The sequence below is a fragment of the Hippichthys cyanospilos genome, chromosome 1, assembly GCF_059441005.1.
Source record: "Hippichthys cyanospilos isolate Australia breed blue-spotted pipefish chromosome 1, RoL_Hcya_1.0, whole genome shotgun sequence".
Taxonomy (NCBI): domain Eukaryota; kingdom Metazoa; phylum Chordata; class Actinopteri; order Syngnathiformes; family Syngnathidae; genus Hippichthys; species Hippichthys cyanospilos.
This window is the reverse complement of record NC_142369.1, coordinates 11,033,600-11,047,351: the sequence shown is the minus strand read 5'-3', so window position 1 is coordinate 11,047,351 and position 13,752 is coordinate 11,033,600. Positions and strand designations below refer to the sequence as shown.

At 44.3% G+C, this 13,752-nt stretch overlaps 2 protein-coding genes across 2 annotated transcripts in view; one reads left to right on the top strand and one right to left on the bottom strand.

Moving 5' to 3' along the window:
- Window positions 1-218: 218 nt before the first annotated feature.
- On the top strand, window positions 219-6,582 carry paqr3a (progestin and adipoQ receptor family member IIIa). Its single transcript, XM_088413401.1, has 8 exons — window positions 219-365; window positions 988-1,201; window positions 2,358-2,520; window positions 2,655-2,810; window positions 3,677-3,874; window positions 3,944-4,034; window positions 4,488-4,671; window positions 5,466-6,582. The coding sequence occupies exons 1-7, from the start codon at window positions 305-307 to the stop codon at window positions 4,640-4,642; spliced, it is 1,038 nt and encodes a 345-aa protein (XP_088269527.1). The 5' UTR covers window positions 219-304; the 3' UTR covers window positions 4,643-4,671; window positions 5,466-6,582.
- Window positions 6,583-7,528: 946 nt separating this feature from the next.
- bmp2k (BMP2 inducible kinase) overlaps window positions 7,529-13,752 on the bottom strand; it is a 29,728-nt gene continuing 23,504 nt past the window's right edge. The window contains exon 16 of the mRNA XM_088413390.1: window positions 7,529-10,114. Coding sequence (XP_088269516.1) covers window positions 8,820-10,114 — 1,295 coding nt within the window. The 3' untranslated portion in view covers window positions 7,529-8,819. The remainder of the gene's footprint in view (window positions 10,115-13,752) is intronic.

Sequence of the window (13,752 nt, the reverse complement as noted above, 5' to 3'; positions counted from 1 at the left end):
CAAGCCTTGTTCAGTATTCTTATGGAAACCCATATATTTGCCTGAGGTTTAAAAAAAAATCGTTAGTGAAAGAGTTAAGCAAAAACATCTCTTGTAAAGCGAATTTTTTTTCGGAATGAAAAAAAAAACATGCTTAATAATGAGATGTAAAAAGTCGGATATCCTTGAATGCAGCGTTAAGAGGCTCGAATGTGCGAGTCCTTTAGTGATGACGTCAGTGCTGACATGGAAGATGGAGCTGCAACTGCAAGTTAAGCGGGGCGACTCAGGAATTTTAATTACGGTTAAACTGTTTTAGTTTTAAATGTACAACGCATTTTATAAGTCTCCAAATGGAACGAAGTGTACATACACCAAGTTGAAAGGTAAGTTGTCGTTCTCTTTTTTTTAATCGGCGGAATAAGTCAACAAATTAGCTAGCTTGTTGTTGTTGTAGCTTTTGTTAAATCCCTTGAACCATTCGGCAACAAACAGTTGAAATTTCTTGCATGTTTACGTGCTCTTTAGTATTATGGGGGCTTGTTTTGATATATAATGTAGTTTGAGCAAGTTTTAAGGTAAATTGGATGTCGGACCCATTCGGCATTGTTCGGATGGGAGGAGGAGAAAGCAAGCGCTAATTCTCGGTATAATTATAGCAGTATACCCACTTAGTCAACAGTTGTTATTTTTTAGTTTTTTTTTTTTTTTTAGTTGTAATTCTGACTACCGCTTCGTAAAAACAGTAGCCACCCAACTTCACACAAATCCACCCATTCACTGCCATTGACGCGATTTTTACGTTAAAGCTCAATTCTACTGGGCTCCATGAACATTCTTTGAGGTTAAAGACCCACTTTTACTTGGATTCACTGACACCTAAAGAAACCAAAGATCCATTGTAACCGGGCTGTCAATGAGTAAAATAATGACAGAACACACCCTTAAAAATTGAATATTGAAAAACCGATCCTTATTATTTTTCTGACCTGTCTTGTCTTTCCTTAGGTCCAAAGAAAGCGCCTCCTACCGCCGTCATGCCTCAGAAGAGCACCCAGAACACCCACTACATCGAGCTGGGGGGCTACCAGTACTGGCCGGTACTGGTACCCCGCGGGATCCGCCTGTACACTTATGAGCAGATCCCGGGGTACCTGCGAGAGAACCCTTACATCACAGACGGATACAGGGCATACCTACCCTCCAGGCTCTGCATCAAAAGGTAAATAACAGATGGCGAAAGGGCTTGTTCGATAAATTGTTGGCTAGTTACTCAGTGCATTAGTCGTTAGTGGGTTGCTTAGCAACCTTGCCCGTCAGATAGCAAATTTGCCTTTTAGCTAGTTAGCCAGTGATGATTGTGTGATGTGTGTTAGAGGCTAGTCAGCTATTTGGTTTATAAAATATTAATATAAGTAGTAATAGTTACATGGTGGTATATAGCTAGCTAGGTAGATTGTTAGCTAACTCTAGATGGATAGGAAGCTATCATTAGCTATATCGGTCATTCAGCTAATCAGCCAGCTAGTATATTGAGATTGCTAATAAGCTAGCTTGTAAGTGAGGTACAATGGCTTATAAAGCTAATCTAAATGTTAGCTAGTTAGTTTATCAACATGTTAGTCTGCAACCTTGGCTTATTACCTTGTTTACTACTCGGGAAGTTAGTCAGCAGTTCAACTAGCAAAACACCAAACTAAAATGCTAATTACCTAGTTAGTCTGGAGTTAAATACCTAATCAAGTTAGTTGTTTGCTATTTATTAGCTATTTAGCCAGCAGGCTAATTCATTTAGTTTTTCATACAGTTTATGAGTCAGACTCCAGGAAATTAAGCGTTGAAAAACTTTGGTCTAAAACTGTTGGACAAAATCTTTCACACAGTTGGTCAAAGTGGTGATCCTTGCCCCATCTTTGCTTGTGAAAGGCTGAGGTTTTTGGAGGTGCTCCCTTTATACCCTGTCATGAAAGTCGCCTGTTTCTAATCAACCTGTTAGCCAGTGAAATGTTAATAATAAATTAAAAAAAAAAGTGTTCTTTGAGCGTTTGTCAATTTTCCTTGTCTTTTGTTGCTCCTGTTCCAGCCTTTTTGAAACATGCAGACATTAATTTACAAATGTGCAAATATTTGCACCAAAACAATGTTATCGTTTTAAACATGAACTCTCTTGACTTTGTAGTCTGTTCAGTTGAATATCGGTTGAAGATCATGTCTGCTTTTATTTTCATTTCACACAACGTCCCGACTTTATTGGAATCGGACTATGCCGGAATAAAATTCAGAATCGACAGCAGTGATGCTTCTTGTGGTTCGAAAACTTTGACTGCAAGGCTCGCTGGTGTCCTGACGCGAGCGCCGTCTCCCCGTGTGTCCGTCAGCCTGTTCATCCTGTCCAATGAGACTGTCAACATCTGGACTCACCTGCTGGGATTCCTGCTCTTTTTCTTTCTGGCCGTGTACCACATGGCGCAAGTCCTGCCCCAGTTGGGAGTCTCGCGTGAAGACTACGTCATCTATTCTGTGGGACTCTTCTGCTTCCAGGTACCAGAAAAAAAAAAAAAAAAGAGTACTCGTTCACTTCTGTTTTCCGCCCAAAAGTTTTAATGATTTCTTAAAAAAACCCAAGCTGCCACAAGACGGCGCCAAACGTTAACCTTTGGCCGGCGTGTGTCCAGCTGTGTCTGCTGTGCTCGGCGGGCTACCACGTGTTCTGCTGCCACCGCTCGGAGAAGACCAGCCGACGCTGGATGGCGCTGGACTACGCCGGCGTGTCAGTGGGCATCCTGGGCTGCTACGTGCCCGCCGTCTTCTACGCCTTCTACTGCAATAACGTGAGGACGCCGCCGCCGCGGGGAGGCTCTCTACAACCACAAACCAAGTTTTGGAAACAAAATAACTAACCCTAACCACCTACCCGCAGTAGGGGGTTAAGTGTAAATGCGGGCCATGATGTCGTGAATTGGCAGCTAGCTGGGTGTTTGAATGCATGCTGAATGTGGAGGCTGTTAAAAATCGCCACTTTTTACAAGTGTTGGCTAGCGTGGAAGGCTAACCGACGTTCAAGACAAGGCAATGCAACTTGATTTATATAGCGCATGGGTGTCACATTCATTTAAAGTGACACTGTGTAAGATTTAGACCGGTTTTCATTAAAAATGAATACATTATAATTGTTAAAAACTTGCAAATAAATGTGTTCTTAACGACCAACTGTATGTTTGAAATATAATCGTAGGTCTCGTTATCATGAAATGATATTACATAGGGGTGGCACTCCTCCGGAGGTGGCCGTGGCGGTTATAGCAGCGGACAGCCGGAGGAAGAGTATGTATTGCTGCATTTACCGTAATGCTCCTAAAGTGAAAAATGACACATACTCCCTTTAAGCTTGCGGGCCGCGTGGAAGAAATCTCTTCCCGAGAGGGTTGGCCCGATAAAATCATGGTGTATATTGATTTAACGTTAAAACAACAACTTCAAATGTATTTATTTTTTCAACACCGTCGCAAGTAGTACAACATCACTATTAATCCTAGCACATTAACATTACTATTATTTATAATAAAAGTCAAGTTTCAAGGCTCCATTACACACAGAAGACACATAATGGCGGAATTCATTGACCAATGAAAGACCTATGCCAATCGGCCTATCCCTAACAAAGCCATTTTTTTTTTTTTTTTTTTTTGCGTGTCAGTACTGGCGTCAGGTGTACCTGGTGACGGTGCTGGCCATGATCCTGGCCGTGTTCCTGGCGCACATCCACCCCAACTTCCTGAGCAAGCAGTGGCGCCGCCCTCGCTGGCTGGCCTTCTGCGCGCTGGCGTCCAGCGGCCTGGTGCCGGTGGTGCACTGGGTTTGCGACGCCGGCGGCTTCTCCTCGGAGCTCGTGCAAGTGAGGCCGAGCGCTCGCCGGCGTCATTGAAATGGACTTCTTTTGATGGGCGATGCCCGACTCCCGCAGGCCTTCATCCCCCGCGTGCTGGTCATGTATTTGATGGCGGCGTTGTCGCTGATTTTCTACGTCTCCAAAGTGCCCGAACGATACTTCCCAGGTTAGCCGCGCCCCCGTGCCAAATCGGACGCAAATAACTCAGCGGCGGTTGTCTGCTGCGCAATGAAAAGCACGCATCTACTTTTTTTTTTTTTTAATTAATTGAAACTTGCATTCCAAAAAGAAAAAAATCCCTGACCTCAAACTATCCCGCTTGTATTCAGTTTCCTTTCTATAACACACCTGATTCAAATGATCAAAATTGTTATAAGCCTTCCGCAGAGCTTGCTGATGAGCTGACGATTCGAATCAGGTGTGCCGAAGGACGGATACATCCAAAAAACGGAGGATAGCAGCCCGTGGACCGGAGTTGATCACAAAGACAAAAACCGTGGGAAAAAACAATCACGTTTGAGCGGGCTGTGCGTAGAGAGAGAAAAGCAACTGCTTGACGAAGCATGTGGAAGCTTCAGTTATCCAATGAATTCAATCGTACGGTAACGCCTCGTTTCAGGCCAGCTGAACTACGTGGGCTCCAGCCACCAGCTGTGGCACGTTCTGCTGCTGCTCATGTTCTACTGGTGGCACCAGTCGTCCTGTTTCATCATGGCCTACAGACACAGCCGGCCCTGCCCCGCCGACGCGCTCAACACCAACGCGCACTCCTAGCCTACAAGCCGAGGCAACCCATGGATTTTGTAAGACTGTTCAGCAACACTATTCGCCTACGTTCTTTTTTGATTAGGACTACACTGGAGCAGATATAGTGGTTTTGTATTATAAAATGATACATTAGAATACGTTGACGAGAACAGAATCCACCATACTGCATAAAACTAGAATGGCACACTGGATTGAAATAGTGGAACCTAGTGGAATACAGGGGCGCTGGCCATCCAAAAATCCTAAAAAAATGGAGAAACTGGCCTAGGGAAAAGAGATTTGAATTTGCAGTTATGTAGTTACACATCTGTGGCACCAGATGGTGCTGTGGTGCTCCCATTGTCAACGTGTGCAGTTTTTTTTTTTTTTTTAATCACGTTAATGATTAAGGTGGTTTAGAAAAAAAATCACAATGTTTTCCACAGATTGAAATGTAAAATTATTTGTTATCCATTTGTTTTGTTTTTATGTAATTTAGCATTAAGCTGTTCAGTGGGTCAAAAGTGGTTCTTGTCCGAATAAGAATTGACTTTTTCCTTCAGGCACTTTCAGAATAAGCTGCAACTTGTATACACCCATGTAAAAAGTAAAATTCAATGATTCCATGAACCTAAACTTGATTATCCTCGCGTGTGGTATTTTAGTGCACAAGAGTGCCCGACTGGTGTAGATTATACACAATGTCTTGCAGTCAAATACAACAAAACTATTCATCTAAACAAGTCTAACGCAAGACTAATGCTTCTTTAGATTACGCTAGACCCGTTACGATCATATGTCATTTCTACACTTTGTAAGGTACTTTTTTTTTCTTCTTTTCCCTCCTCAGCATGCACTGCTGCCGCAGAGCCCGTCAGTCGAGGACAGGAGTTCGGGGCCGCCGCGTTATGCCGTCGTTCCACACGCTAGCCAATCATCATGTAGCGCTGCGCAACTTCCTCGGTCTTCGAGGACATCAGCGTCAAAATACCAAAAGAACTGGTTGCTGTTGACTGAATGTGACGAATAAGTTATCAGCAAAATTTTTTTTCTTTCTTTTAAAAGGTGTAAGCTAATTCCATACGCGGTGTTGTTAGGCAACAACGCAACTGAGCGATGTATCAAAGCAGCCAGAAGCAAACACTGGACTAAACGGGATCAAGCAAGTGACGATGAATGTTAGCAATTTGTTCGTGTTGAAAGGGTTTTGTAACTTTGAACAAAGTTGCTGGAGTTTTTATTAAGTGGATATTTGGTAAAGATGAAGAGACGCACACAAAGAAAAACGGGCGCTCGATCTGTGGACTGCAAATTTCGAGTGAGTCTAGACAAAAACAATAAAAACATCTAGGCTGCAGTAGACACCTCGATCAATATTTTGACTATCCTACTCAGACTAGTACTATGACGGACTATTTTAGTAAAGCGTAAGGCACTCCTTGAGTCCTATACACCGTAAATGAACCTAAAGCATGGACTAGACTAGAAAAGCTGAGACTAAACTAGAGCATCCTACCCTGTCTATCGTACACTAAGACAGAACTGCTTATTGCAAGTTGAGATGATACAAGACTTCTTAAGACCAGGATCGACTAGGAGATGCCATTTTTGCGGACTAGACTGTACAATCGTGTCACCGCCCTGACCTGGACTGCGCTATTTTCTCAACAAAATCATTGTTCTTGCAAGTACACACGGGTGAAATACCAGTCCTCGAGAGCCACTCTTCGTGCATGTTTTCGAGGTTCCCCTCCTCCAGAGTGTCAAATGATCAGTTCATCAGAAAGCTGATGGCCGACCTGATCATTTCACCCATGTGTGTTGGTGGAGGGGGGAAAGAAATCGTAAACCCGCAGGAGTGAGTGGCCCTCAAGAACAATAACAAAAAAAAAGACTAATTCTATGTAGATGGACTTTTTCTGTTTAATTATTGTCTAACTCCAAATAAAAAATGAGTAAAAAACTGACTTTTGACTTGTAAATCAACAGATCCATTTTTTTTTCAAATAATATATTTGAAGTCAAGCATTTTCCAAACAATCGAGGAAAAAAAAAAAAAACGCGTCAGCCTAAAAATATCGGATTGTGTCTTACAATCGAAAGAGAGCACTTGAGCATTTGCAAAAGACAAGTCCGAATTAAAAAAAAAAATCACAGTTCACAGATTCAACAAGAGGAAGAACAAAAACAATCCCTTCTGGTCCACAGTGGTGACATGCATAGATAGGAGGAAAAAAAAAAAAAAAAAAAAGCTCAAATACAAAACAAGTGGTTAAATTTTTTTTCCCGAGGTGCTGTGCAGCAAAGGCGCTCGCTCCCGTATACAAATGCTAGTAAGGCTTTGCGGTGCTAAATAGTGGTACCTTGATTATGATTGCCAAATAAACACTTGCTCTCCTTGCCCAGGCACGAGGGCATCATAGTACCTCTGCCACTTGGATTTTGGCTCAACGCAAAGTAAACCGAAAAAAACAAAAAAGTCCAAACAACAGCTTGTGAGTTGAAAATAGTTAGGGCATTCATAAGTCAAGATACCACTGTAGTTTGGGGGGGGTGAGCAGAACAGTCGGTCATTTGAAATCACAGTTTGGAGAAGGTCGCTTATGCAGCATAAAAACAGCTAGAACGATATGCCAACTCCAGAGTCCTGTCACAGGATTTTGGGGTGTTGGCAGTGACAAAAAAAAAGAAAAAAAAAAGGGGGGGGGGGGGGGCTCAGGAAGACAAGAACGAGTCACTTCTCAGTGGGATCCGGTTCCAAAGATTTGAAGTGAACAAGGGAACTGAAATAAGGAGTCCTGCCTTGTAAGTGGGGGGTGCCAAAAATGCGCTGTGCCAGTTCCGTGACACACCAAAATCTGTCCATGGTCCGAGACATCCCCCATGAAGAGCCCCCCCCCCCCCCCCCCCCCCCCCCCCCCCCCCCCCCAGTGGTGATAGTTTGAGTGATAGTGAAAGTGGTCTTGCTACTGCTTCATTTCTGTGGACGAAACACTCCTCAAATTTGCCCTTGGTGATACATTTCTTCCGAAACACTACCCAGGGCTTCTCAGCAATGGGGTCCAGGACACCAGAATTCCCTACAGGCAGCGTCAGGGTGTTCTACATTGAGTCCAGAGACCTGGAAACCTTCACCCCCAAAAAAAAAGGACCAAGATCATTTTGGCATTCTTACATCCTCTGGTCAGCGCTGCGGAGCTACTTCTTGTATAAAAACCGAGCGGTAGCTCGGAAGAGTACCAGCGGAACACTTCACACGTCACAATCACAATTGAAGGGCTGTTAATGTTACTTGAGGATTACAAAATAAATCTGCCTGGAAGAAAAATGCCAAGTCAGCGGCTTTAGAGAGTCGCCAAGAACTTGGGATTGTGGATCACACGGGGAGCTAAATCAAATGGATCCAGAGTTTTAACAGTTGTGCATTAGATATCACAGTCACAGGATTACTAAGTCTTCCTGAATAAGAGATCGCAATTAGAACAGTCATACATTAGAAATGACATTTTGGGGTCTGCTAGCAGGTGCTTCCCAGGAAGTGGCCCCGATTGGCCCCGGTCGGACAATAGAGTCATAAGGTTCCAAATCAACTTGGCGCAAGGTACGGAATCAAGAGCAGCAGGCTGTCAACAATTTGCGAGTGGAAAACCACGCTCTATACCCAAATCATCTGTCTGTGGATTTAGAGAACCACCCGGGACTTCCAGCATGCTCCAGTCGGGAGTGTCAGGGTGCGGCTCGCCGATTCAAAACATACGAGCGCTCGCGTCTTCAGCATCGGTCTGTCGCTTTGCTAAAGTATCTGGAGTCTAATGAACAGCTCTGGCCCCAACAAACCAGCCAGCCAAGTCAAAACAAAAAAAGAAGGCCCAGACTAGTACATGGTCTGGCATTCTCTGACTGGAGTGCTAACAATAACAACAACAACAACAACAAAAACTGTTCATTAGAAATCAGCTCGTCGCACTGCCGAGCTTAACAAAGGCCGGCAGTCCAAAAACATCCCGTCCGTGGTTTGACTTTCCCGATAAGGGTCCGCGCAGGGATATGACGGTTTGCTAACGTTTCTCTGATGTAACCAAACAGCATGAAAAGAGCTAAGCGGGCTCCCGACGTCCTTCCGCAGGGTTTCAGCGGTCTTACAAAGTCAGCGTGTACCTCAACTTAAGAATCTCGTGGGCTACATAACAGGAAGACGTACGAGTCACGGCTTGGACGGAAACGGCGCGGCGCCGAACGGGTCCAATTCCACCGGCTGCTGCTGAGGTCCGCCGGGGACCACCACTTCAGTGAAAGGCACCGCCCCGAAATCGTCCGTGGTCTTACAGTCCCCGTGAAGAGGTAGCGCCCAGGAGGTACACAGGTCACTCTTGCTTTCGGGGAGCCCCCCGGGGTAGGCGCCGCCGTTCCGCCCTCCGTCCTGAGGGTGGAAGGGCTTGGCCCCGAAGGGGTCCAGGATCTCATCCTTCTGGAGCTGGGCACCGCCGTCCTTCCCTTCTGCGATGGTGACGTCCACGCTGATGTTCTCTTTAGAATCGCTCAGGAACTCGTTGCTACTCTGCGAGTCCCGTCGGCCCACCTTCTTGTGCCTGCGGACCCGCTCCGGGGTACGGAAGGCGGGTTTGGCCGGTTTGGCGCTTTTCCTCCCGCCTGTGGGGGTGCCGTGGTGCCGCTTTCCGCCACCCGTCCCGGCGGCGTCCTGCTTGGTTTTCCTCTGGCGCAACGACAGCTTCTGAAGGCCGCGCTGTTTCAACCTCTGTTGCCGCGGCGAGTCCTCCGCGGACGGTGGAAAAATGTCCTCGGCGCTCCTGGACGTGGTAGGAAAGGGGGCGCCCGGCCGGAAGGGGCCGAAGCCGAAGATGTCCACTCCCTCGGGGGAAACGGGCGGCGTCTGCCCGTTGGCGCTCTTGGAGAGGTTGCGGCTGAACGGAGCCTTGGTGAAGACGTCGAAATCGTCGGGCGGGGGCCGATCGGGGCTCGTTTGGCCAAAAGGCGCCTCGGCAAAGATATCGCCCGCGACGGGGTCCCCGCCGAGGAAAGGCACGGCGCCAAAGACGTCCACTGAGCCCAAAGGGTCTTGAGGGTCCGTCGGCATTGGATCGGAGCGGCCCCGGAGGCCCCGCTTGCTTCCGACTTCCTTCTTGGAGAGATTCTTCACCTTGTCGTCGGAGTCCGAGCTACGCTTGTCATCGTCCTCGCCGTCTTCTTCGGACTCCATCAAGAGGGGCCGCTGGCCCAGATTCTCCGGCTCGGCGTCGTCGCCGCGTTCGCCGATCGGGCCTTCGTCCTCCTCGGGCTCCTCGGGTTCCTCCTCCTCCTCTTCCTCGCTGCTTTTAGGCGAAGGCGGGTCGGACTCGAAGTCGCTGTCCGAGTCGTCGTCGCCCCTCCTGGCCGACTTGCGCTCCCCGGCTGCCGGAAGCGGCGACCCATCGCCTAGGGGCGCCGAAACCTGAACGATGACCTCGGGCGGTGTCGGATCGTCTGCCGCCACGTCGGAACCTGACGAAATGACACAAACCGCATTGTTTGAGTTTTTATCTTTCGGATCACAAAGTACCTGTAAGATCGCAGGCCGGTTAACGAGAAATTAAATCATAAATAGTTAAATCAGAAATCAAATTAAAACCGAGTTGCAACATAGCACGACGCGTGCCACCGTTTTGTTTCACTGAACGTTAGCTGTGGTGAAAGAGACGTCTAAAATCTCAAGTTCATATTCAAGTAAAAACAAAGGTCAAAACACAAAAAACGTGGACATCCAAAATGAAAGATAAATGTGTTGCTATGGATAGTAAAATATTGGCAGATGCGGTACAGAGATGATGAATAGTAATATTGGACGTCTCAATGCCTGGCTAACGAACATAACAGCTAGCGATGTGGATTCGTAAAATGAAGGCAAACTATAGTATGTTGCACTTTCCTAAACAGAAAAGCTGTGATGTGGCAATTTATCATTTATAAAAAAAAAAAAAAAAAAAACCTTACCTCCACCGCATCCAAAAACTGTCATTTTTGTTTTTTGGCGAGATGACACTTAAATTACACGACCCGTTTCCACAAAACTTTAAAGGCAGGTGGATGCGGGAATTAATAATCTACTTCAAAGCATCTGGAAATGATGTTTTTGGAATTCGGTTAAACATTAAACTAAGGGGCTGCATTTTGTTTGTTTTCATTGCCACTGGTTTGGTTGGTGTTAGTCAAGAAAATGATTTTCATTTCCGCTGCTGGGATTTCGTAAAACCTTTTGGTTGAGCGAAAGCCCAGAAAAACGACAAGGCAAATTTCACCCAAACTTTGAAAGTGCACTCGATTTTTCAAAATCAAAATGTAACCCCTAACCCTCTAAAACAGTTCATGACAAAATTTTGCAGAAAACGCAATGCTTCCGGCCTTGGACGTAGTGTGCGGGATTTTATTTTTTAAAATGTCCGCCGTTGCTTTTTTTCCCCACTTGCACATTAGTGTTTATCGAAAAAAAAAGAAAATTCCCCAAAACATTTAAATGCTGATTGTCCAACCAAACATACATATCAAAACATGTTTAGTTTTAGTGAAAGCCTTTTGAAAAATAATCTTTTTAGGGGCTGTTTATCAAGGCAATGTAGCAAAGCCAAGCTAGCACGTCAGGAACATCTTGCTTGTTTGTGTAGTGGTGGAACATTCAAAAAAAGCAAATCTTTTTGACTGTTTGTTATTCTTTCAATGTGTTTTTATTTTTCAGTAACATTCTGTAAGAAATACAGTTACACTCACAGTAAGATACAAGGTTTTTACAAACAAAAAGGGAGGTTTTTTTTTTTTCTTTTCAACAAGCCACGTACTAGCTGCGGTAAGTTTTTGGAAACATTTACGTTATCTTTTTGAGCTTGTAAAAAAAGGGCAAAAGCGAAAAAAACCCTGAGACAAAACAAAAAAAAAAGAAAAGAAAATACAAGACACACAAATGTAAACAGCAACATGTGGGTTAATCTAGCAGGTTGCTTTCATGGCTCGTTCTTCTAGAATCTTCCACCAGTAAATGAGAACAAGATGTTTCTGAGGTGTGCTGTCGAACGCATGCGAGGAGAATCAAATGACAGTTTGAGAGAGAGAAAAAAAATAATGGAAGCGGTGGGGGAAAAAAAACACCGCTGAAGAAGCAAGTGGTTGCATGAGGAAAAAATGATAGGACTTACCTTTGAGGATAAAAGGAAAAAAATAAATAATAATAATAGCGATGGAGGCGAGTACTGCATTAGCAAGGCAGAACGGCGCAGCGCTAACAATCATACAGCCCTTTTGGATTGTATGGACAAAACGACGACAAAAAGAAGAAGAAACAAATCTTAAGCCGTCAGCCGGTTGGGCCTAATGAATTGAAAAGTACAACGTTTACGATTCTGCATTGACACGATTGGTCCGCTGAATAAAATATAGCATCAAAGGCACTTCATCGGAAAAAACAACCAGTAAATGCTATGGAAAAAAAAAAAAAGAGGCAACTTTGGCCACATAGCACTAGCAACATGTTTCACCTTTTTTTTAATTGTAATTAAAAAAAAAAAAAATCAGGTTTTTCTTTAAGACAAGGCCTTATTACTTCTACTAAAACAAACAAACCTAACAATATACTTAGCCCACCCCCAAACAAACACACTTTTATTTCTCTAGCAATTTTTGGTCGTTCTCGCTAATCCTTAGCCCGCCGACCCGCGCAAGCGAGTTCCGCCACAACGCAACTTATAGTAGTCGGCCTTTTACAATAGCATGCAAAACATCGCTCGCCGGCGGTTTCTTGGTAAACACTATGAATAAGCGGAACGAGCCACTCAATCAATTAGCCGATGACTAATCGCGTCTGAAAGCGATGGGAATGAGTGTGCTACGTGACTACAATACGCAATCAAATCGTCCTGACACTCAATCGAGTAAATTTAGGTGGCATTTCCATATTTGAACAAGTGAACGAAAGAAAAAAAAAGCCCCTCACTAATTTAAAATAAATACTTGAAGGCGATAAGAGAAAATCAGTCCAAGTTTTGAACTCCTATTTAATGCAGCCAAGTTGTGCACTTCTTTTTGCTTGAATTGTTTGCAGACATGATTATTCAACAATCTATTACCAAGTAATCAAAGGAATTCTTTAGAATCAACATATGGATTTCCACCTCAAGTTCCAGGTCCCGGGACCAAAAGTATGTTCAGAGCCGAGGACCGTGCACAAATCTTTTCATTTCAGCGCCGCCAAATTCCACGGGACTAAATTAGGATGGTTACTTTCTGCTGATCAAACACAAAGTCGTATTTCCAAATTCCAAGAAGATTCTTTTCTGGTTGCTTGCAGTTGTTTGCGTCAAACATTCGGATTCTAACAACCAGATTCCGAGACTCCCAAGCACGGCAGTCTAAAAAAGACCCGAAAACTAAATCTAGATAAAGTTGCCAAACATACGGTGACGACGGTCCTCCAAAAATTTCCCAGCAAAAAAAAGTTACTACCTTGGTACGTATGCAACCAAGTTTTTGCTTTAACGCACATTTGTAGGGAAAAAAAAACCCAAAAACACTGATGGCACAAAAACAGAATAATCAAATTTCAGATCAAGAAGGATCCTTTTGTCACGCCAGCTTGTAGAAAACCCCCAATTTTCTTCACTATATATAAGAAGATAAATATTGTTCAAGTGCTGACAGGGTTCTATTGCATCGCGGAATGGACTCAAAAATGATGGCTTACAAAGAAAAGAAAAGAAAAGTGGCTTGGGATCAAATCAAGTTCACATTGAGAGCAGGAAGAGGCACACAAGTTATTATTGCTGCTGTCCACCAAGCTAGATTTATTCACATTGTCCGCCTTTCAAGTTAAAAGTTGACCCAGATATTTTACTAAGATTGGAAGCTAGCTGGAAGAGTTGGTCGTCATGCTTGGTGCTGATTGGCTCAGTTGGATGATTATTATCTACGCTGGATGATGTAGGAATGAAGCTAAGCAACATTGCACTAAAATATTTCGTCCCATATAAAAGATGCAAATTATAGCAAGCAGTTTGCTCTAAGCCTGCGATATAAAGCAATTCTGCCAATGTTAATCTACTAAATATTATGGTGTTATTCTTTTAAGAGTGTACATTCTGTTGCCGCCTAACAATAAA